The 24,980-nt window shown below is 35.9% G+C and overlaps 1 protein-coding gene across 1 annotated transcript in view; it reads right to left on the bottom strand.

Annotated features, from left to right (window-relative positions):
* Positions 1-264: 264 nt before the first annotated feature.
* The window catches only part of LOC120317423 (methylglutaconyl-CoA hydratase, mitochondrial-like), a 32,748-nt gene continuing 8,032 nt past the window's right edge, over positions 265-24,980 (bottom strand). Inside the window, exons 4-10 of the mRNA XM_039364053.1 lie at positions 23,594-23,680; positions 21,924-22,016; positions 20,536-20,592; positions 7,119-7,306; positions 4,096-4,146; positions 2,222-2,269; positions 265-877 (exon numbers count right to left, since the gene is read on the bottom strand). Of these exons, the coding sequence (XP_039219987.1) occupies positions 800-877; positions 2,222-2,269; positions 4,096-4,146; positions 7,119-7,306; positions 20,536-20,592; positions 21,924-22,016; positions 23,594-23,680 (602 nt within the window). The 3' untranslated portion in view covers positions 265-799. The remainder of the gene's footprint in view (positions 878-2,221; positions 2,270-4,095; positions 4,147-7,118; positions 7,307-20,535; positions 20,593-21,923; positions 22,017-23,593; positions 23,681-24,980) is intronic.

Raw genomic sequence — 24,980 nt, 5'->3', positions numbered from 1 at the left:
TAACCATTATAAGTATGAACCAGTTGTCAAGTATCGAAATTTTAATCATATGACTGTGGGGATACTGCAGTGGTCATAAATGTGAAAAACAGTCGTAAGTCACTTTTTCAGTGCCATTGTAACTGTGAATGGTCACTAAATGAACTGTTGTAAGTCAACAACTACCTGTATGCACACAATAATAAACTCATGTGCCATTATACACAAAAAAGCTAAACTCGTAATCTTCGTGCTTCATACAAATAATCCCAACCAAAAAAAAAATCTAAGTTCAGTCTCTGTTTTATTGTTAAAATCATATGATGGAAGCATAGCACAATTAATATGCTTAATAACTCTTTACAATTATACAAGCTGTACAGTTGTTTTAAAAGTATATAAATATACTCCCAGTGGTTCTTTCATCGATTTGGAAAACGCCATAAATTTACACATTCAGATGGAATAAAAATGCATTTGCTGATCTACTGATAAATTTATTCAATATAATCTACAGTATCTGGTGTGCAGAATTATTTTGTTCCAACAGCAAAACACTTACATTGTTTAGTCTCTTTAGGAATGTATATATTTAATTGATAAGCTATACAATTCAAAGACTTGGAATAAAGTGCTGTAGAATTCAATGACCTTGCAATTTCACAGAAAAGCCTTCAGTACATGTACATTATAAATATCAACCTATGGGTATTTACGTTTATTTCCATGGTTGCATTAGTCCACATTCTGAGGCAAAGAGTAAGCTAAAAGTCCTTCCAGGAGTCTTTTATTTCATTTGCATTTTAAAAGAAGTTTTTCCTTATTCTCCTTTGTAGCGAGGAGGTCTTTTCTCTTTAAAAGCAAGAAGACCTTCAATTCTGTCTTTTGTTGGGATAGTCTACAAAGAAGAAAATATTTTTCAGTTCTTGTTAGTTAGTTACATTTACATGGAAACATCACCCAAAGATATGGGTGAGCAGAAAGTTAAGAAAAAGTGTAAGCTGAGCCATGGTTACAAAATGCTTGCAGCTGTTGTAAATCAATCATGCTCTTCTATAATCAAAGCTTTGCTGGTTATCAGGAATGGGATAAAACTGAGAGTAGTATCTCAAATTTGTTCTTTCTGAACCAAGGTTTTCTCCAGTAATAATCTACATATATAATTATTAATTTTGTGACAAGGATGTAAATTGTGAAGTATGGCTTCTTAAAACTGATCTTGCAGGAAAATTAAATACTCCTGCAAGAACTGGACAGCATTGGATGACTCTTTCCAGTTTTAGTTGTCTTAATCAAATAAACCAATCACAATTCATGGAAGACAGAATTAGTATGGTACACTCAAGAATAAAGAAAAAGCCCACCTCCTGTTAAGTCTTCAAAACCTCCCAGACATTTTTAGGGTATAAGAACTGCCTTGGTACCGACAGTGCTGCTGATCTATTTCAAGTTATTATTCAGATTACATCATTGTTCGTTTGATAAATTTCAATATAGTGAACATATTGAAATATAGGAAAATAATATAGTGATGAGGAAGACTCTTATGAATTGACCTGTAACTCAGAGGGTTTGTAAGTAGTACAAGGTAAAAGAGAGGTGTTTGTCTCAAATAAGCTTTTTCAAAAGGCACCTGGACTTTGTTTTTCCTTGAAGAAGTTTTGTTTCTCATCCAAGAACTGCTTCAGTTCACTGAAGAAGCAGAACTGAAGAAGCTTCTTGAATGAGAAGTTAAACATCTTCAAGGAAAAACAAAGTCCAATTGCCTTTTGAAAAAGCACCTTTGGGACAACCAAAACCTGGATAACTGAGAAGATAACAGACAGGTGTTTGTATTATGAAGTCTGCATTTCTAAATAATGCTGGCATCACCCACAGAGGTAGGCCAAGGGCTAATTTTTAAGAACACTGCTGATTCATGAGAATAGATGATCATTTCAACATGAGCACTCTAACATTGTAAATGTGTACATATTAATCTGGAATTAAGTCCTATTTCTAAGCAGGCACATATACAACTGAACAGTAAATGAGTAAAGTTCTGATCCAAAAAGTGAGGTACATGAGGTGTAAAGCAGATATTCGTAATTCTCCATCATTAAAACTGAACTATCAACTATTTTAGTTTGATATTGAGTGATGACATTATGATCTGCATATTACCAATATTTAAACATGGAAAATAATTTTTGAGGGGAGGCATTTTGGAAGGCACCAAGGATGGATAATTTTAATTTCATACCTGAGCATAACATGCTTCTTCAATTGCTAAACCTGTTAGTAGATCTACCTAAATAACAACAAAAGTGGAATAAATTTAAAACAGTATAGAAAATATTCTGCATACCAGTTCAAAAATGAGTTCTTATTAATAATAATAATAGTTGAATCTAATAATAATAGTTGAATCTCAGGTTCAAATTTCATAAGGATGTACAGAATCTATGACAGATTCCAATAGCTTTCATCCTTGGTTGTGTTTGCTGGAATTAATGGACAGTCACTGCTTCCCCACCATTAAAGTATAAAGATGTTGTACTTAAAAAGGGTTTTGTAGCCCTAATCTAATTGTATTATAATGATAGGCCACTGAAATTTTATTTAGAGTTTTGTTATACTGAAAATGTGTCCCAATTACACACAAATCCAGCTAATGTCTTTGAACTACTTTTAACAGGATGTCAACATACTATTCCAAGAATTTATATTCTAACTGCTACATGATGCACACTGCATTCCATTTTATGACTACTTTATATGAATAATAGTAAAGTCACTGATATAATATTTTAAAAAAATAAACTAAAATGAAGAACCATATAAAACATTTATGTGTACAAAGCCACAAGGGATACGTGGGCATGGTGAAATGAAATATAAGAAAAATATGAGAAATCAAGTGATCCCTAACATTTTCCCACATTTTAACCGCAATTCAATCTTAGCCAAATTCTAAAACAACTAAATGCATGTAACAGGATATATTCTCCATTTACAGTTAAGGGCATTGAAAGCACCATTTCGGATTTCCATTTGAGAAACTATTTCAACAAAAATTCACAAATACTTTTGATGAGTACATTTACTGTGCGCTTATATGTTTCTCATATTCCTTAAGAACTCCGGGATACAAAACTACCTATAAAAATATATATACCTCTATAAAGCAATACATAGATCAATATCATACTTCAAAAAACCGTATCACAAAATACATCAGAAGATAGCTTTTGGTATCCCTTTTAAACTTTTTACATGAAGCAGAAAAAATGAATTTAGGATCTTTGGTTGTAACAATCAGGATTTTTTAAAAAATAGAGTCACAATGTAACTTTAGAGAAAGAGATAAGTCTATAATTGTGTTTATAACTGCTATAAAGGAGATATTTATATTTTTTTCTTCCTTTTCAATTTTTCTGCCTTTTTCTTCTTGCACTTTAGCTTTCTCTTTTACATTTTCTTTATTATGTTTTCTTCCTCTTAGTTTGTATTAATTTTTACTCTTGATTTTAAAACTTTTAATAAAATTATTTTAAAGAAGATAGCTTATGGTTATGCTTTGTAAAAATAGGTTAAAGGATATATTTAAGAGGTCTAAATGTACTACTCTGCATTATAATTGTGCTAGAATACGTATTTTCAGAAACCTGGTGAGGATAGAAAAGAAATATATTGTCTTTATTAAAATAGAAATTTGCAAATCCGATAAAAATATGTTGTGCTGAAAATAATAATTTGAAAATGAACAAAGAAATCATAGTTTAGCACACTTTCTAAAGTTAAGGAATAAATAAGCTGATTTGTAGGTTTAGTCTTTTCAAACTGAGGACTAAGTTGTGAGAGGAATCTGCATAATTCGTATTATTCTATGTGCAATAGGAGGGTAACATTCAAACTTTCCCGATTCTGTGAGGCTATGAGACTAGAAGTGTAGTAGTCAACAAAAAAGTATGGATAGGATTCAGCTTTCCAAACTTTCCAAACTGTGCTTGAGACAATACATCCAACTACTATTTTACAGATTTTGATCCATATATATCAAGTATACAATTTCTACATCTATTTTGCCCCTTAAAAGAAAAAGATTAAATAGTATGCACAAATAGATTTTCTTACTTCCATTCCTTGATTTATGGCCAATTTTGCAACTCTCATTGCTATGGGTCCCTAAAATTAAAAAGAAATGTAAGTTTCAACACAGAAAATAAGGTTTGTGATTTTAAAAAGGATTCAAATATCAACATTTCCTTTTGTCAGAAGTCAATTGTATTAATTGTTAGATTTAGAGGGAAGGAAATGCATGAAGACCATAACAGCTTTTGAGGGAAAGAATTAAGACATAAATCTGTAACTTCATTTTGACAAGCTGACTTCAGTAAACACAATATTGAATCTAACACTTCTTCTGTATCAGCAATCTGGAACTAATGATAGAAGTGCTGGATTAAAAATCAGATTATGAGTCATAGTGCTTCTATAGGCACATAAACTGGCTTGGTAGTTTTGAGTCAGTTCTTTCTCTAAGAACAGTGGTGGCGAACCTATGGCATGTGTGCCAGAGACGGCATTCAGAGCCCTCTCTGTGGCATGCACGCCATCACCCCAGCCCCACCTCCCCCCGTGGCCCCCTCCTCACCAGCAGCCCCCCTGGAGGAGAGTCATCCCTGAGCGCAGTCCGTGTAGAGCAGCGCAGCCAAGGACATGGCAGCCAGGCTGTAGGGACAAGACTCTGCCCTCGCGTCCCGTCACGTGCAGATGATGCTGCAGGGCATGGGCGGAGAGTGTGGCTGCCATGGCACTGCTGGGCCACCTGGGAGATCTACTGCGGTGGACCATGGAGGCAGTGGGTGGCCTTGCGGAGGAGCGGGGGCAAAGCGGGTAGGACGCAGAGTGGGGCAGGCGGGGAGGCAGGGGCAGTTTTTGGGCACTCAGTGTCTAAAAAGTTCACCATCACTGTTCTAGGGCTTTCATGAAATACTTCACTTGTGGGTTATGAAAAAGAAAGGAAATGCTGAGCAATTGGGAGAAGGAAGGGATGGCTACAAGATATACTTTACTGAAGAGTGAGCCAAATTTTGTTATTTCATATGCAAGACAATGTGAAAAATATGGTGGCCCCAATACTGCACAGGATTCAATTACTGTTTCTGCGTTTCCATTTAGCTCTATAGAAAGCTTCTGAGAAGCTAACAGAGTCACTTCCATCTTGTTTTGGAAGGACTGTCAAATCTAAGCTGTAAGATTGGTTGATTATATGCCATCAAGCTGTAAAGCAGAAGGAATTAAGATCTGGATGGAAGGCTTAATTCTTCATAAGAGGGTTATTCCTCCACATCTTAGGGAGGTATCAGTTCACCCTGAAGGGATCCTATCATACTAGACAGCTTTTGTCCAGTGTTTATTCTCTCTTTTTTAGGGAAGATTATGGAGAAGGTAGTTGTGCAGCAGGTTCAGCAGGCCCCTTGATAAAGAAGATTATCTGGATCTTTTCAGTCAGGATCTAGGCCTGACATGGACCGAGACTACACAGTCATGCTTTTGAATGATTTCTAGTGAAGTAGGGCAGGGACAAGCATCTGTTCTTGCTCTTCTTGGCACCCTTCAGTACCATGAACCATGATATCATTGTGCATGAACTGGAAGTGGGAAGCAATGCACTATGCTGGTTTGCTTGTTTTTTATGGGGCTGGTATAAGCCAAAGTGGGAGAGTTCCACTCTTAATCTATATAACGTAGGGTTCTATTTAATATTATATAACAGTACAATAGCATTATTAAACACTATTACGTAGGAAAGATATTTAAAAAATTATTTTTGAAAAATACTTTCTGAATTTATTTATTAAATTTATATGCTGTCCCTTTCACCAATAAGGTAACTTGGGCTGGCTTACAAAACCATAAAGAGATAAATACAGAAACAATTTAAAAAGAAATTAGAATTAGTATTTGCTGGACTGAATCATACAGATATCAAATCGACAGAAGTTAGGAGAAAGATCCAAGTTTACATCTTCACAAACCTATTGAATATACTGGTTGGTAGGTGTGTTGTTTCAAATGCACAAAATGGTAACAGTACCTATCTCCTTCCCCATATTAAAGAAACAGCACTAAAACTCGAGCATTAAAAATTGCACACAAAAACCTATAAATCACAGCTTTCATGAAAGCAGAATGATTATCTAATCATTCTAGTAACTTTTAAGAAATTATAATAAAATTGATACAGATTTTCATTGAGTTATGCTTTAATAACATTAATGTTATTTTAATATTAATATGAAAAGTATTAATGGGATGGTAAGTATTATGATTTGATAGATGGGTGGCATACAAATTTAATAAACAGATGAATAATAAAGGCCCTTGCAGAAGGTAACAAAATAGATTTTATACTACATAAACACCTGAGGAAATTTTAAAATGTACTTTGTAAAGCTGCTTGAGAGCTTGAAGATACTGATCTTTAACAAAGACAATGCTAGGTCTACTATACTTGACAATAGAAAATATTCTTTTATCTATTGTTTCTTAAAATGTTAAAGTTAGACATAGTAGTTCTTTTTAATTTCAGATCAATAAAAATCAAAATATTTTTTCACTATATCTAGATAGTAATCAAATAAATAAATATTATATTATTATAGAGGATGTTATGTAATATATAAAGCCTCATACTTAAATACATTCATAAGTATACACTTTCCATTAAGTTAATGGAATCTGTATTTAATATTTGGGCTATAAAGTGCCACTTCACAACTTTTTACTGATTAACAGAAAGTCAAAATTTTAATTTATTTGGGAAACTGAATTAGGAAATGTAGAAACAAAAGAATTTTACAAATTTTCATAGTAAGATGCCTAAGAAAAAGATGGATACTAAGCAAAGTTAAAGCACTAAAGCTTAAATAATAACAAAACCCTCTAATATTTATCATTAATTCAATATTTTAAGATTTGTAACACGATCATGGATAGATGAATAATATGCCTATAATGACAACCAAGGAAGGAAGATTTGGCATTATAAGTAATTATAAGTAATGAAGGGCTTTCAATATATTTTATGGTAATAACTGTCATCTATTGCAACAAAATGGCAGAATGAAGAATATCATCCATTGAGACTGTACCTGAGGTAAAAATTCTGTTGCCAGGGCTAAAGCTCTTCGGTAGGCAGCATCCCCTGCTTCATTCTGTTCAACCACATGACTGATCAAACCTACTGATTTTGCTTCTTCACCGTCAAGTACACGAGCAGAAAATATTAATTCTTTTGCCAGAGACACACCAATGGTACGAGGTAGTCGCTGTGTCCCGCCTATAGTTTAGAAAATGTAAGAGAAAACACAAATACTGATGCTATGGAGTCTCATCATATATCAAGTTTTAAAGGTGTGACTGATTAATAAACCTAAGAGTGATATTACTACAAAAAAATAAGCAGAGTAAGAGTTCAAGTACTTTAAGAAAATGTATATGTATTTAAAGCACAACATAATACACATTATTCAGAGCCCTTTTCTTTCTCAAGGTAAGCAAACATATCCAATTTTAACAGGTCATCTTGACTCAGCAATTTTTCAACATAGAAAATAAGTTAAACCTATTTATAAAATTGCACCTCTCTCATAAATAATTTAAGAACTCATATACGCTGAAATTTGGCCCAACAAAGGAAGTAAGTTTTAGTTTTCATTAACTAACAGATCAGTACCCTTTATTATATAGACATCAGCTGCAGTAAAAAAAAAACCAGATAATCTACATTGCTGATGGATGTTAGACAATGATAACATGTAAGTAGAGTATACTTCTTACCAATCAGAGAAAATAATACTCAGTCTTTAACTGAAGGACTTTCTGATGCTAGTTCAGACACATTTGTTAGATCCTGAACTCTCCCCAGTTATGAAGGTGACCTGGGCATAATGAAGGGATAGGATGGTGCAGTGATTTCTGCTTCTTGGAGGGAGTGGTTCTGCTGTCTGTGAAGGAGGCAATAGCATGCCCCCTTCTGAGGAGGCCATCACTGGCCATTGCACTATTCTAGACAATTATTTTCCAGGCTCCAAATTCCCCTTCACGGTAAAGGTTGTAGAGAAAGTGGTTGAGCAACAATTACAGAGGATCTTGGATGAAATGGATTACCTGAACACGTTTCAGTTGCGTTTTAGACTGGGGTACTCTATGGAGACAGTGCTAGTCATGCTTGTCAATGACCTTTGGCAAAGCTGGGATGGTGCATTCATTGGTGAATTCATTTGAGGGTCTACCCAATTTAATTGTTTCTACCTGCCCAATATGTGATAGCAGAATGGGAACAGAATCATTTTATACAGGACATGGGCAGCATAAAAAAAAATAAAAATAAAAATAATAAATAAATAGCAAACACTCCAGGTCTCTTCTATTAAATGTTATCATCTTGTGGAACTGAAGAAACTTGCCTTTTCTATTGTGCCTCCCATCCTCTAGAACAGGGCTTTTCAGCTGGTGGTACGCGTACCACCGGTGGTACGTTGGCACCTGGCAGGTGGTACATGATTCTGCCCAGCCTAGACAAGTGTAGTGGGGGGAGGGAACAAACTAAAACAGCGCACCACAGGACTTGCCCTGAGAGACAGTCCTAGGGAGCTGCAGGGCTGCTGGGTCAAGACAAAGGCCACAGGATCAACACTTCTGGCACACCCGGAAGAGAAAAGAGGAGGAGGGCAGAGACAGGAGAAGATATAAAAGGGTTAGTTTTAGCAGGAGAGGAAGAGGGGGAAAAAAGACTTCAGAGAAAGAGTCAGAAGAGAAAAGGCTTTTGTCAGAGAAGTGGTGAGAGAGACAGGAAAGGCTTTTGGGGAGGTGTGTGTGAGAGAGGCAGAGAGGAAAGGCTTTTGGGGAGTTTGAGTGTGTAAGAGAGGGGGCTTTTGCGAGCAAAGAGTGAGAACACGAGAGGCTTTTGCGAGCGAAGGATGAAGAGAGGGAAAAAGGAAGAAGGGCTGGCCAGCCACCTGACCATCAAGGTTGTGGTGCATATTAATAAATATTGAGAAATTCATACATTTGTCAGTGTAAAACGAAAGTGATTTAACAAAGGAACCGCCACCAAAGAAATTATAACCAGTACTTTCTGCCCCCCCCTTTTTACAGTTTGTAACATTTTATTAGATTATAGAATAAAATACAAAAATACAAAAGCAAATAGTAAGACCCAGTGGGGAGGAAAAAGGGGAAAAAGTGAGGGGAGAAGGGAAAAAGAAAAGGTATTGATTTCCAACTTCCTCTGTTGCAGTAGAAGGAAGCATTAACATTGATCCTCAACCCAAAATCCCCCCCCCCTTTTTAGTCATCAAGTTTTTGACACCTCGCTAAGCACTGGTGGTACTCGAATATTGTCATGTCCTAAAAGTGGTACAATCTGTGAAAAGATTGAAAAGCCCTGCTCTGGAATACCAATCCCTCCCCCCTCCCAATGGAGATACAGAAAGCACTTTATGTTTCTGAAAAATATTTCAGAACTGGTTTTGGTCTTAGATCTCTGTGTTTGTGAGGTTCATGAATTTTGGTTTTATTTGTTATGATTTGATTGTTTCAGTCTGGGCTGCTTGTGGGGTTATATACTTTTAACTGTTTTTATTAGTGTGTACTTGTAAGAGGTAGAGAATCTATAGGAGTGAGTGGCTATAATACATTTAAATAAGTAAATTAATAATATTACTATTGGCATACTTTGGCTAATATGCAATAATCATAATCAAAGCCCAGTTTTACCCAACAAAGTTTACTATTTTGTGCAAGCTTAGATGTACAGTCTTACAGACTACTTTATAAACCAAGGGTGTCAAACTTGCAACGTCACATGATGTGTTGCGACCTATCGTGACTTTTTTTCTACTGCGCCGGCAGGGTGGGGTGGGTGTGGTTTTGCTATGATGCATCTGGCCCGTGGGCCGGCAGTTTGACACCCCTGCTATAAACCAACATTTTCTTGTCTGCAACAAAATATCTGGGAGCCACAGAAGTGTACTCTCATACAGGATACATTGAATACGAGAAATTTTATGTATCTCTGATGATTTGAATAAGGCATATGATGAAGTTGAAAGTTTGAATTATGGAATGTTTTGCTTAAATATGATATTGAAGGATGGCTGCTTTATGTGGTAAAAGCAGTGTATTTAAAAGTAAGATATATATGAAAATAAGTAGAATATTTAGCAAATGATTTCAATATTGAGAAGGGAATAAGACAAGGATGTGAGATATTCTTGATTAATGTAATTATGGATAATTGTATTGCAGTCAGTATGACAGGCAGTTTGATATAGGCAAGCAACTAGAAACTGGGAGACAGTGAGTTCTAATCCAGGGGTCCCCAACCCCCAGAACTGGACTGCGGTAGTGGTCGGTGAGCACATGTACATGTGCAGCTCCATGTGAGTGGTGGGCTGGTGCACATGCGTGAAGTTCCATTTGTGCGGGCGCATATGCCCACCACTCACGCAAATGGAGCTGTTTATTTGCGTGTAACTATTCCCTCTGCCCCCCCGCTGGGCACAAAGCTGGAACAATTGGGGATCACTCTTCTAGTACCATTTTAAGCACAAAGCCAGCTGAGTCATTTTGGGCTAGTTACTCCCTCTAAGTCCTAGAAAAAACACAATGGCAAAACAATTCTGAAATTCTTGCCAGGAAAACTGTAAAGACTAATTCAGGCAGTCACCAGCAGTCAACACTGTCTTGATACCAACAAGAAATACCATAATTTACTGAAATACATGCTTATGGCAGGAAGAATAAATTTTGCCCCACAGTGGAAGAAGATATAATCCCAACAATATTTAATTGGGAACTTACAGTAAATTTGGAAAATATGCAGTAATGGCAAAATTAACAATATATATTCACACAAAAACTTTAATTAAACGTAAGCAAGAATAATTACAAGATATCATGCAGCATGGCAAATATAAACATTTACAGTTTGGCTTCTCTGTGAACCTAAATGTTTATGAATATTGTAAATTAGCAGAAGTACAAAAAAGGGGGAAGTCAGAAACCAAATATCCTTGTTTTTTCTTTTTCTTTTTAGTAGTTGTGGCTATTTGACTTTTTTTCCTCAACATGAATCAACAGTAAATAATATTACAGTGGAGACCTTAATATTAAGTAATCAGCTTAAGACAGAAACCTTTACTGTATAACAAATATTTTAATGTAATGTGCAGCTACTTTTTATTGTTATATTCAGCTTTGGATGTAAAAGCTAAATTATCCTTTTATTAACACTCACATTTTAAATCATAATTAATACTGATATAATACCTTCTTTTTTCCTATTTAATGGTCTAGGTTACCTAAATATTACAGTGCCAATAATCTATAATCAGCACTGCACAAATAACCATGATATTGAAATCATCTATTACAGATGATTCAAAGGAACCAAAAAAGCTTTCCTGTTTTCTCACCCAATTCCTAAAAATTCTAATTAATGCATATCAAAAAATTGTTCTCAAAGTAGTAGCCAATTTAGACAGTATAAATATTTGATATGATTTATCTGTGGGGTTTCTAGCATAAACAACATGTGAGTCTTCAACCATATTTTCCAGCTGCCTATTACAAATGTCTAAGTCTCTTTTTGCTCTTTTATGCTCTTTTTTTATTTATATAAAAGTGTCTCAAAGGGCTAACATCTTTGTAGCAAAAAGAAACCATTTTCATTTATTTTATGTTCCAAGAAAAAAAAATCTATAACAGAAATATTCAGACAGATCTGAAATTGGTTGATTTATCATTTTTTTAATATTTCAAAATGAGTCACTGAAACATGGCCTGCAACTGAAATGAATCCTATTAAGTGCTATATAAAAATGAATCACTCAGAGCAGGATAATTTTTTTAAAAAAAATCTAGTTAAAATGTTTTCATGTGCATTTAATTTTTAGTTTTCAAATACACCAAACAAGTGTGCATTCTTGGAATACTTTCAAACTGTGGGAATAGGTAACAGGATCATTTGTAGAATTTCTGGCGTAACTGAGAATTCTGAATTAAATTAAAATCACGATGAGTTGACAGAATGTAATAAGGTTTAGGAAACCATCTTTGTAATATTTCAAGAAGTTATTCTTGAAGCCATAAAAGTCAATCAGAACAATAGTGTTATTAATAGATCTTTTCTAATAAGAAAATAAAGCATCATTCACTGTCACAAAGCTTTTATTGTACATCACTTTTGGAATTGCTATTAAGCATAATAACTACCCATATAGTAATACAGGTTTGTCCAATCCAATTTCTAGGCCTCAAGAAAAGTAGTTCACTTGGTAGAATATTTTCTGCAACATAGTATCTCGCTGTAAAAATTTCCTGCTTTACCAATTTCCCCACCCACTCCCTTTTTTAATCTGAGCCCAATTATATTCTAGTTGATTACTTTAGGTCCATGCCTTCATGTAGGTAAAATATTTCTCAAGATCCATTTCCCAACATGGCAGACATCTTGTTCTGTGGAAGCTTAAAAAATAGTAGATACATAAAGAGGAAGCATTTAAATAATGATTGCAGATCTAAACTAAAAGAAATTAAATATAATTCAAAAATATAATAACAAAAATACAAATGTTACTATACTAATATTAAAAATGGGCAAAAAAGCCCTTTATTATAAATCTACGATAGGCTCTGGCTTAAAACTCCTCACATCTCTGACCCTAGATATAAAAATGTAGAAAAAGAAACTTCTGTATTCATACAGGAGCAACAACTGTTGAAATAAGGGGGGGGGAGATAAGTTTGTTACAAATCAGATAAATGCAAAGGTTGTAAGAACTCCACATGACAGAATGGGTACATTTTAAATTATTTTCTCCCAAAAGAATGACAGTAGGTTGCTGGATGTAAAAATAATTAAGTTTCTTGTTTCCTGTCAACAGACATACCAAATCATTTTCCTCTTTAAATTTAGCACTTGCAAAGGAAGAACTGGTTAAATCATTATTTTACTTCCTACTTATTTCATTTCCACAGCTAGAATCAGCTACCAACGAGAAGACCTCCTAACTACATTCTTGTATGTAAAATTAACAAAGAGATCAACTGGTCTGCATGTCCAAAAGCAAATTAATTTTTAAAAGTTATTTCAGATAAGTTGTCTATGTATTTTAAGTATGTGATACTTAATGAAAGTAATGTATTTATGATATTTTTTCCTTTTCTTCTAAGGCCTTAATTCTGATTCCATGTGATATAAAAATAAGTTCAGTATTTCCAAATCTTTATAAAATTTAAGAGCTTGAGCTATCATAGTTTTAAGGTCTCCATATAGATCCCAGATATACCAGTATCCAGATTCATAAATCTACTTTCTCATCCATTTATAGTTTAACTAAAGTTTCACTATTAATTTCAATCTCACTATCGCTTCTCATATAAATAGGAAAACATCTCACATTCATATAGCTCTTTCTAGCCCAACAAAATGTGCGGTGGCTCTCAGGAATTTCAAGTGAATTAATATTTTTGTCCAGGTTTTCTCCCTATTATCCGAAGTACAGCTGAGAGGGAGGAAGGTGACTTCTGCATTTTACAAGATATATTGTTAAAGTACCGTAATATTATGTCCTAGTTGTTAAAGCAAACTGTGAAAGTTTGTGTATGCATCACTTGCTATTTATATCAGCAATTTTGTTCACGGAGTTGGAGGAAACTAAAAAGAGGCAACTGTTTAGGCTTCACAATCAAAGTCATACCATTTCCCTTGTAGAATTTTCTATTTTTAGGACAATATTGTAAGACATTAAAAACCCTCAGCAATCATCATCCGATTTACCATACAGGAAATTAGGGATGTACCAAACATTTTGTGGTTTAATATTCTAACTCTGGACCTAACAAGTATTCTGGAAGTGTTCTTGACCCCAAGCTACCATTCCAACCATACAATGGATCATCCTAGTGCCTAAACAGCCTATTTCAAATTCAGATCACTTCCAGAATATAGAGAATTCATAAAGTGGTCAATTTCAGAATCAGAATATTCTATGAAAGCTTTCTTGCTAAAAACTAATAACCTAAGCTTGCATCATTCAAACCAAATGTAAAATGTATACATTGATTTTCTGTAATTCAGAACAATCCTCCACACTCTCTCTCCAAAGCAGGTAGGTAGCATTTATATGATGACATCATTGTGCATGTATTGTCATCATACTGGTTTGCTGAGAACACTGCTACTTTGCAGTACTAGGTTATTGTTCAGAATAAAAAGTTAAGGAAGATTATCACATGGTGCCTCGACTTATGTCTGGAACAACTTGTGATCAAAATTCCAGGTTCCATTGTGGTTTTAAGTCAAGGACTACCTGAGTCCACAATACTATATTTTCTGTCTTATGTATAATCTAAAGTAACAGTCACATCAACAAAACCACATATTTAAATTAAAATATACCACAATGCAAAACATAAAGTGTGATGCACTGTGGCCTGCAGAAAAAACAACAGAGAAAGGGTAGATAATTTTTTCTGTTAAATGAGTTGTCAGGAATTGACCTGCAAAGTGGATAATCATCACCTCTACAAAATCTGTTCTTCCGAATACATGCTTCATGTTCTATAATGACTAAAGAAAATCTATGTTTTAAATGCATGGTTATGCTAACTCAGCTGTAACTCAAAGTATGTTGATGTTGGTGTTGATTTATGTTGTACTTTGAAGGCTTTCACTCAATAGCTGTATTTTTCAGTTGCAGTAATACATAAATTAAAAGCTTCAAAATCAAGACTCCACCAATATTGCTTAGGTTTACTAAACATCATCAGTTGGTGTTTACCACCCACTTCCTCCCCTTTTCTAACTCTACTGATCTGCACCGAAACTTGGGGTAAGGTTTTTGGTCAGTTTTGCCGGGGTATAGAAAGGATAATATAAACAGATTCTGTTTCTCATATTTATCAAATTCCACACAAATAAGCTAATACCCTGAACCAACAAGACTGTAATTAAAGTCACCTGATATTATATTACTTATTCCAAGCAGAACTAAGAATTCTAGAGAGTTTATCGATACGTCTTAGAAAAGTATTTTAACATGCTATATAAATAATGCAAAGAAGCTTTAAAAAAAACCAGATAATAGAACATTTGAGGAACTACTACTAGATTATTAAATCAGTTACAATGAAATTCATGTGAATCAAATTCTATTTTGGGGACAGCAAGCAGGAAACACATACAAGCCACACTATTCTTCTTAATTTATAGACACAGAATTAATTCATGTCTATTTGCATTTGAGATACATTGTGTAATTATTTGGAAATAAGATTGGCTGTTAAAACATCTGCTTTCTATACTATAATATAATTACCGTTTCTCTTGAGGGTATTTATTTTTGTAAGCATAAAACAAACATTTTCAAATAATGTAAAAAGCAAATAAAAGTAAGTTTTCATACAAATTAGTAATGATGAGAAATAATTTGATTACAACATCAAGACTTCAAATTAATGATGAATTCAAATAGTCAGAGCCAGATTTACAATAATTACTTAAATTCTGCATATAAAAATCCTTTGATTTTGTAAGTGCCTCTTTGTATCATTCAAGAAACATGTCAATCCTCTTAAGTTCACAGCTCCAAAAAAGATACAGTGCTACAGTGGGGGGGGGGGGGAATTATTTGATCCCCTGCTGTTTGCCCACTGACAAAGAAATGATCTATCTATAATTTTAATGGTAGGTTTATTTTAACAGTGAAAGATAGAATAACAACAGAAAATGCATAAAAACACATTTCAAAAAGTTATAAATTGATCTGCATTTTAATGAGTGAAATAAATATCTGACCCCTTTGCAAAACATGACTTAGTACTTGGTGGCAAAACCCTTGTTGGCAATCACAGAGGTCAGACATTTCCTGTAGTTGGCCACCAGCTTTGCACACATCTCAGGAGGGATTTTGTCCCACTCCTCTTTGCAGATGTTCTCCAGGTCATTAAGGTTTTCAGGCCGAGGTCTGGCAGCTCGAATCTTCAACTCCCTCCACAGATTTTCTAGGGAATTAAGGTCTGGAGACTGGCTAGGCCACTCCAGGACCTTAATGTGCTTCTTCTTGAGCTACTCCTTTGTTTCCTTGGCTGTGTGTTTTAAATCATTGCCATGCTGGAATACCCATCCATGACCCATTTTCAATGCCCTGGCTGAGGGAAGGAGGTTCTCACCCAAGATTTGATGGTACATGGCCCTGTCCATTGTCCCTTTGATGCGGTGAAGTTGTCCTGTCCCCTTAGCAGAAAACACCCCCCCCCCAAAGCATAATGTTTCCACCTCCACATTTGACAATGGGGATGATGTTCTTAGGGCCATCGGCAGCATTTCTCCTCCTCCAAACACGGTGAATTGAGTTGATGCCAAAGATCTCGATTTTGGTCTCATTTGACCACAACACTTTCAACCAGTTCTCCAATGTTCATTGGCAAACTTCAGAAGGGCCTGTACATGTGCTTTCTTGAGCAGGAGAACCTTGCGGGCACTGCAGGATTTCAGTCATTCATGGCGTAGTGTGTTACCAATTGTTTTCTTGGTGACTATGGTCCCAGCTGCTTTGAGATCATTGACAAGCTCCTCCCGTGTAGTTCTGGGCTGATTCCTCATTGTTTTCATGATCACTGAAACTCCATGAGGTGAGATCTTGCATGGAGCCCCAGACCGAGGGAGATTGACCGTTATTTTGTGTCTCTTCCTTTTGCAAATAATCACACCAACTGTTGTCACCTTCTCCCCAAGCTGCTTGGCGATAGTCTTGTAGCCCATTCCAACCTTGTGTAGTTCTACAATCTTGTCCCTGACATCCTTGGACAGCTCTCTGGTCTTGGCCATGATGGAGAATTTGGAATCTGATTGATTGCTTCTGTGGACACTTGTCTTTTATACACTTGTCTTTTATCCCTTTAAGAGAGTGCTCCTAATCTCAGCTCCTTACCTGTATAAAAGACACCTAGGAGCCAGAAATCTTGCTGATTGATAGGGGATCAAATACTTATTTCACTCATTAAAATGCAAGTCAATTTATAACTTTTTTGACATGCGTTTTTCTGGATTTTTTTGTTGTTATTTTGCCTCTCATTGTTAAAATAAACCTACCATTAAAATTATAGATCGATCATTTCTTTGTCAGTGGGCAAACATACAAAATCAGCAGGGGATCAAATAATTTTTCCCCTACTGTAAATCACCACATACTATGTTTTGCAATTCAATGGCCAATCTGCACCTTCATGAATTTTTATTATGTGGTAATAAAGGAGTTTCTGCAGCTTGCTATTATCATTGGGGATGTATATTCCTGCACAGTTCACTCTAGAGCAGCGGTTCTCAACCTGTGGGTCGCGACCCTTTTGGCGGTCGAACGACTGTTTCACAGGGGTCGCCTAAGACCATCGGAAAACACATATTACTGAGACACCGCTCCGTATCCGTCTCTGCATGGCCTCCTCCGCCATTTGCAGACAGAGAGAGACAGAGAGGCACTTTCACTTCCCTTCTCTCTCTCTCAGGCGGACTTACCTACTGCAGGGCTCCTGATTGGTCCTGTGCCCGGGTGCCCCACCCCTGGGAGAAGCGCGGCCAGGGCCTCGTGGCCTTGGAGCCACCCAGAGAAGCCCCGGGATCCCTGTTGGGAGCGGCCCCCTGGAGGCTCCGCTGAGCGGACCAGTCCTCCCGCAAGCAGGGAGACCAGCCCCTGCGATCCCCAGCCAGCCCGACCATTGGATCCGCTGGCCAGGAAGGCGCGCTGGAGTCCAGGCTGCTGGGAAGGAAGAAGGAGATTCAGCAAAGGTAGGAGAGGAAAGACGCTTCCTGGGGCCCAGTGCTGGCAGCGGCTTCCTTGCCAACCTCTTCCTCCTCCCCTTCATCCTCCTACTGCCCCCAAGGCGGCTCGGGCAGGCTCCGGGGCAAGAGGGGTGCCTGGGGGCAGCAGCCAGGCTAGACGAGGGGCTGGTGAGCCACACAGCACCAGGCCCCACCGCAGCTCTATCAAATGGGCGGAGGGCGAGGCCGGGCAGTGGGGGGCGGCGGGGACAGCAGCAGCCGTTTTCTCGCCCTTCTTCTCTCCTTCTTCCTCCTGCTGCCCCCAAGGCGGCTCAGGCGGGCGCCGGGAGGAAGAGGGGTACCTGGGGGGAGCAGCTGGGCTGGCAGAGGGGCTGGTGGGCTGCACGGCACCAGCCCCCACTGTGGCTCCATTGATGGACGGAGGACCAGGCCAGGCAGCGCGGGAGCGGCGGACACTCCGATGATGCAGCAGCGGCCGCCATCCCTGCCACCTCCGCGCGACTTCCAAGGCCGCGGAGGTGCCGCTGCTTGTCTCTCCACCAGGCCCTCCGCCAGAGCCTCCCCCCTCCCTGGGCAATTGTGCGGAGCTGCTTGTGCATCCTTGGCAGTGCCTCCCCCCTTCAATCTCCTTCCTTCTCCATCTCCTTCCTTTCCCGTTCAATCTTCCTTCCTTCCTTCCTTTCCCCTTCAATCTCCTTCCTTCTCCATCTCCTTCCTTTCCCCTTCAATCTTCCTTCCTTCCTTCCATCTCCATCCCTTCCCCTTCAATCTCTTTCTCCTTCCTTCCTTCCTTCCTTTCCCCTTCAATCTCCTTCCTTCTCCATCTCCTTCCTTTCCCCTTCAATCTTCCTTCCTTCCCCTTCCCTCTCTCCCAACATTTTTGAGCAAGGAAGCTTCTCCATCGAGCATTGCTATCTTGTTTTTGTGATTAATCACTATGCTTTAATTATGTTCAATTCGTAACAATGAAAATACACCCTGCATATCAGATATTTACATTACGATTCATAACAGTAGCAAAATCACAGTTATGAAGTAGCAACAAAAGTAATTTTATGGTTGGGGGTCACCACAACATTAGGAACTGTATTAAAGGGTCGCGGCATTAGGAAGGTTGAGAACCACCGCCCTAGAGACATGTCATAAACAAAGTATCTACTAGAGAATGAAATGGCAACCTCATTCCAACATTTTGCCATGAAGTTACTGATAAACATCCCGGTGAAAACAGTCTTCTCTTTTTGTGTGTGTGTACAAACCCTTCTCTTTTTGTTAGCTTAGGTACAGATTAGCATTGTAACTATACAAACCAGCTATTTTTACATTATACACATTCATGAAGCTTTGAAATATTTAACATTAGACAAATGATAAACAGATATAATAAATATTGAAAGAGAAAATATTCAGCTACCTATCATGAAGAAAAGTGATGCATAGTTGATAAACAGTCAGAATTTTTTTCTCTTCATGTCCCCATTTCAGACCTTATTTACTGAAGTAGGAAATAGTTCATATTTATAGTTTCTTCATGAAGCCAAGACAAAACAATATAGAATAAGTCTGTTTCTCCTTTCTTCTAACTCTTATATTCTTAAAATAGGATCTTCAATGTTCATCAGCCAAATCTAAGCATCTTCTGGCCAGCGCAACTATATCTACAGGTAGTCCTCAACTTACAACCATTTATTTAGAGACTGTTCAAAGTTACAACAGCACTGAAAACGTAACTTATGACCAGTCCTCGCACTTATGACCGTAGCAGCATAGCTACGGTCACATGATCAAAATTCAGGCACTTGGCAACTGGCGTGTATTTATAACTATTGCAGCAGTTCTGGGGTCATGTGATCAGCTTTTGCAATCTTTCCATTGGCTTCTGACAAGTCAATGGGGGAAGCTGGATTTGCTTACGGACTGTGTAATTCACTTAATTGCAATGATTCACTTAACAACTGTGACAAAAAAAAAATCAGACAAGACTCACTTACCAACTGCCTTACTTAGCAATGAAAATTCTGGTCCCAATTGTGGTTTTAAGTCAAGGGCTACAAAGGAAGAAAATTAAAGAAGTGCAACTTCTCCTTCCCCTTTGAATAAATTGGGGACTTTTGCTGCACTGAAGAAAACTAAGTAGCAGGCCTAATACCAAGGAGTGCATTTCTATGTTGTTCCCTCATGCTAAAAATCTTCACAAGCTAAAATGGGCAGCATGCATATCCGCATGTTGCTCGACAATAGTACTAGAGGGCAAAATGCCATACAGTCTAAGAGTAGGTAGGTATCCTCACCAGCCCAACCTGGCTTCATTTTCCTTTCTCCATGACTACTCATTTTAGATCTCATAAATTGATAAGACACTCACAACATTATGACAGTTACCAAATAATAGATATGCAAAAACTGTATTCAGTTTGATGAGGTGGTTAATATACTGGCCCTAGAAACCAGGAGACTGTGAGTTTTAGATCTCCCTTAGGAATAAAAACCAATTGGATGATTTTGGATCAATCACTTTGGTTCAGCCCAAGCAACCTCACAGGGTTATTGCTGTGGTAAAAATAGGAGGCAGGACTATATTAAGTACATTCATGACCTGGAATGCAGAATGAAAATATTGTTGTTCAAAACTGACCAGCCTCTGGACAACATACAAGAGATGGAGCATAACAAAAAAGTTCAAAAAGAACGGTTACATAATTATGAATAAAAATCCATACCTGCACCAGGAATGATCGCCAATTTCGTTTCAACTAAACCCATTTTTGCAGAAGAAGCTAAAAAAAAAAAAAAAGTTGGTTTTTGAAAAGCCTACAAATTACTTAGAGAAAATAAAAGGAACTTAGTAAAATAAGCTGTAACTTCACTGTAACAGTTTTGGATAAAAGTGAAAGCATTGAAAAGAGCAGAATGTCAATGGCTATATTTCACTTCAGCACTAAGCCATGGTTTACTAAATAACCAAAAACAAATCCCACTGTGCCTTAGGTTGTATGGGAAAAAACTTTCTCTCAGTAGGCTCTGTAGCCCTTCATTTTTCAGAAAAAGCATGCAGGATGTAGGAAATCAACCTGTAAAGTGCCCATTGCAAAGATTCATTTCTGTTCTTAGTAAAATGCCAGTATGAGTCATGATTTTCTAATGTTTTCATACCCAGGAAAACAAAACTCTTTGTACAGCAATTGTTCTACGTACAATATACAGCTATTTAAAATAATCTTCTATATATATCAGTTTTTCAATACATAGATCTCCAGCTGAACTAGGCAAATTGTAGTAAACTGAACAGTACAATGATTAAATATTTTAATTGGGATATATTGCTATTGCTTTTGAAGTTATTGTTTATATTTTTATTTTTTAATTGCTGTAAACCAGTATAGTTGCTTATGCAAAGAAAAAAGCAAGGTATAAATGTATTAATATATTAAAAACACTGCTTCTAAAGGGAGCATGAAGTTACAGGAAGTTTTAATTCATCCTCCCTTCCTGTGAACTTCCTCATTTAGAGCAAGGCTACAGAACAATATCCATCATACAATTATCTTGCCTACATTTAGTGTTTGGTTCTATGAGTAAAAGCCTTGAAAAGCCTGATCTACTGCTGTACAAAGGTTGATTATCTTTTTTCAACATTGGTTTTATTAATGTTGTAATTTTCTGTATCTGAATGAGACAAGTAAGAGGTGAAGAATCCATTCCAGTTTTGGGCAACCATCTCTGGCCCTCCATCCAATATTCCTAGCTGGAGAATGTTTCCAAGAAAGCTGACACGCTAAAAATCCTTCACCTACTCCTGTAAAGTGGAAATGATTGTCTTAATGTGAACACTTCATTAACTTGTTCCTTTTTCTTTATCCTCTTTTATACTTATTAGCAACAACCCTTTCATGACACAAATTACAAAATTGTTATATTAGTTAAATACATTTACCCTGGATCCAAAAATTAAAAGATACATATTAACACTAATGTAAGTATTATAACAATTATCACAGTTGAGATGTTCAAAATTGCATTAAAATAACGTTAAGAAATCATTTTCTCTACCCTTGAACTAAAAAAGTTTAGAGAATGCTTTAATTTTAAAAATAGGACTAAATCTTACCTGCCACTCTTATATCACAGGCTAGAGCCAATTCTAGGCCACCACCTAATGCAATGCCATCTATTGCAGCTATAGTTGGTACTGGAAGATTAGCTAAAAGGAAAAATTAACAAAAATAATTTCAGCCAGTTGTCAATATTTCTAAGATAAAATTAATTTTACAAAATTTCTATTTATTAATTTATGGCAACTCTATATAATAGCATTTTTTGTTTCTTTCCAATATTAATTGCAAACTAAATTCTGACTACAGAGATATTTGGGATATTAACAGCAATAAAAAAGAACAAGATACCAGAATTAATTGTAATAAGGAGCAATTATGATAAAACAGCAATTCCTGATTTGTATATATGCAAATCAAAAGATGTTGTTCTATCCATGAAACTAACACATATGGAAGTTATTTACTTTATTATTTAATTTATATTTCACTCCATTTCCAAATAGCCAAGAATATAGACTCCACCTTTTGTTCAAGTAGGAGCTATAAAATGAAGAGGATCAGATGAAAATTATTAATAGAGATCTGGAAAACACATAAGCAGGGCATGAAAATAACAACCCTATTCCTTGCTTGTCATCAGCATTCACACACCTATACTACCAGTGAATATGTAAATTTTAATTAGTTGCTTGTTTCAATATAAGTTAACTGACTAAATCCTAACAGGAAATTATTGCTGAAGGACAAGAAATACTTAAAAAATAGCCATTCCAATTTTAGGTAATAACAGATACATGTTCAAGCATACCTACAATATTAATTCTTAACCACATTATCAAAAACGTTTTATGAATTTTTGGAAACACTCCTTCTAATTTAATTTCCCGCTCTACAAAAGAATATCTAGCAACTGGCATGTTCAGTGATAGATCCATGAACAGAGGTGGCTGCTAGATTGATGGCAGCCTCCATCCTCCCCTGCCCTCTGGTCTCTACCCATCCATCTTTTTGCTTATCACATTGATGTAATATTCTCACTGTTTCCTTTTTCATTGTTTATTTTTCTGTTCTATTATTTTACTTCTGTTTACACTCTTTTTATTACTGTAAGCTGCCTAGAGTAGCCCCACGGCAAATAAATTTAACAAATAAATAAAATAAATAAAAAACAGAACTGACAGTTTGAGATGTAATTATAAAATAATTGTAAGCTCTCTGAATTATTTACTAGTATGATATTCTGATACTGTTGAAAAAAGAAATACCTTGGACTCTACTCCTTCTGACTACATCCCTCAATCCACTGTTTAATTCATCATCAACAGAAATGAACACATTTGTTTTAACAGTCAGTTGAAGTTTCTGATGAAAGTTTTGTAGGAAACATTTTGATTTTTTTTTCTGTTTTGACCCTACTGAAATTGTTTGAGAGTTTAACTTACTTGCCAACTGAAATAAATTCATTTAACTGTCTATATATTTAGAGGGGTTATTTACACTCAATTCAATATTAGTGTATCTAACAGCAGAGAAAGGTATAAGAAAATATTATTTAGTGACAATTATATGATATATATCTTTGTCATGCTGATGATAATTAGTCTTAATTTATTACAGAGTTATGAAAATTTAAACAGGCTTTTTTAATTACTGAGAATTTACTTACTACTACTATTCATGATTGATTAGCTATCAGCAATATTTCAATGAGACTTGTACTTACCCACTTCATTAATAGTGGATCTTGCCTTTGAGACAAAAGAGCTTACTTCACTAGCATGCATTTTAGCTCTTTCTTTAAGGTCAGCACCTGCAAATGACATTTTCTGGTCATATTTAAATACCATCATAGTTTCTGTTTGAATCAACCCATCTTCCCCAACCTAAATATCCTTCAAATGCTTGAACTTCAGCATTTTCATGAATGGTCACGCTGGCTAGGAATGCTGGGAGCTAGGCAATATAGTGAAATAAACCAAAATGGCATAATCCATTCATACTTTCAGGAAAAGCAACATGGAACAAATGTAAATGTAAATCTATTTCTTGACAAGATGTGGAAATTCAGTCACCTCTCTTTATAAATATTTGGATATTAAGTAAAAAAAAATATACAATTTACAAAGTATTTAAAATGTACTTCATTGCATGTTTTATATGTATATTTCATAGAAAACATGGAAATAAACCAGTCCTTATTTCATAAAGGACAAAACAAGAAAAGGAGAAAGTTAATAAAACAAATCAAGGTAATTTCCAGATGGGTGCAACTGTTCATGTAAAAAGGGATTTGTTTATTCATGATAACTCTGAAAACTAGCTCTAATTCTTGGTGTTATACAGTAAACAGGACCCTATCTTCTGAATGTTATGACAGAATGAATAATTTTACAAACAAAATAAGGAAAATGAAAATAAGGAACACAATGTCTTCTTAAACAATCCAACAAATGATTTATAAAAGTCATACATTTTATCCAACACCAGAAAATAATTGTTTCAAATTTCATGCTTAAATCTCTACTGAGACAAAGCACTCCATTAGAGTGCTTAAGAGGCTTTGCTTTATACAGTCAATGTAACAAGAGAAGAAATTTACTAATTCTACAGCCAGTTATTTAAATTTAAATTAAAAACAAGTTTTCTATGTAAAAGCTATATAAAACGTTTTATGATTGTAGCCCACATGCATGTGTACCCATAATTAAATGTGACTGAAACATTTCATATAATTATCCCACTCACATATATTAAAAGTCCAAGATGACAAAAATTAATGATGCAAGTCATTTTTACTTCTGCCAAGATTTTTAAAAAAATAACAAGAAAAAAAAAAATCTGAGTCAGAGCTAGATTAAAAAGTGCCACTTGTACATTTTCAGAGATACCAGATTTATATCAGGCATTTGGAGTAGGACATAAGAATTACTACAGTATTTTCTACTGATATATAATTTATATGCTCCCCTAATTGAAGAAATTACAAATATTCAATTTATCTTGTCTGTTTCAATGATTACTATATTAGTCTTCATTTAACTTATTTTCATTGGATTTGAAATTGAGGAGTGCAATTATGGAAAGATTATAATTAGAAGAATTATTAGATG

This window comes from Crotalus tigris, unplaced genomic scaffold (genome assembly GCF_016545835.1).
Source record: "Crotalus tigris isolate CLP2741 ecotype Arizona unplaced genomic scaffold, ASM1654583v1 scf7180000019646.118900, whole genome shotgun sequence".
Lineage (NCBI taxonomy): Eukaryota > Metazoa > Chordata > Lepidosauria > Squamata > Viperidae > Crotalus > Crotalus tigris.
This window is presented reverse-complemented; position numbering and strand designations above follow the sequence as displayed.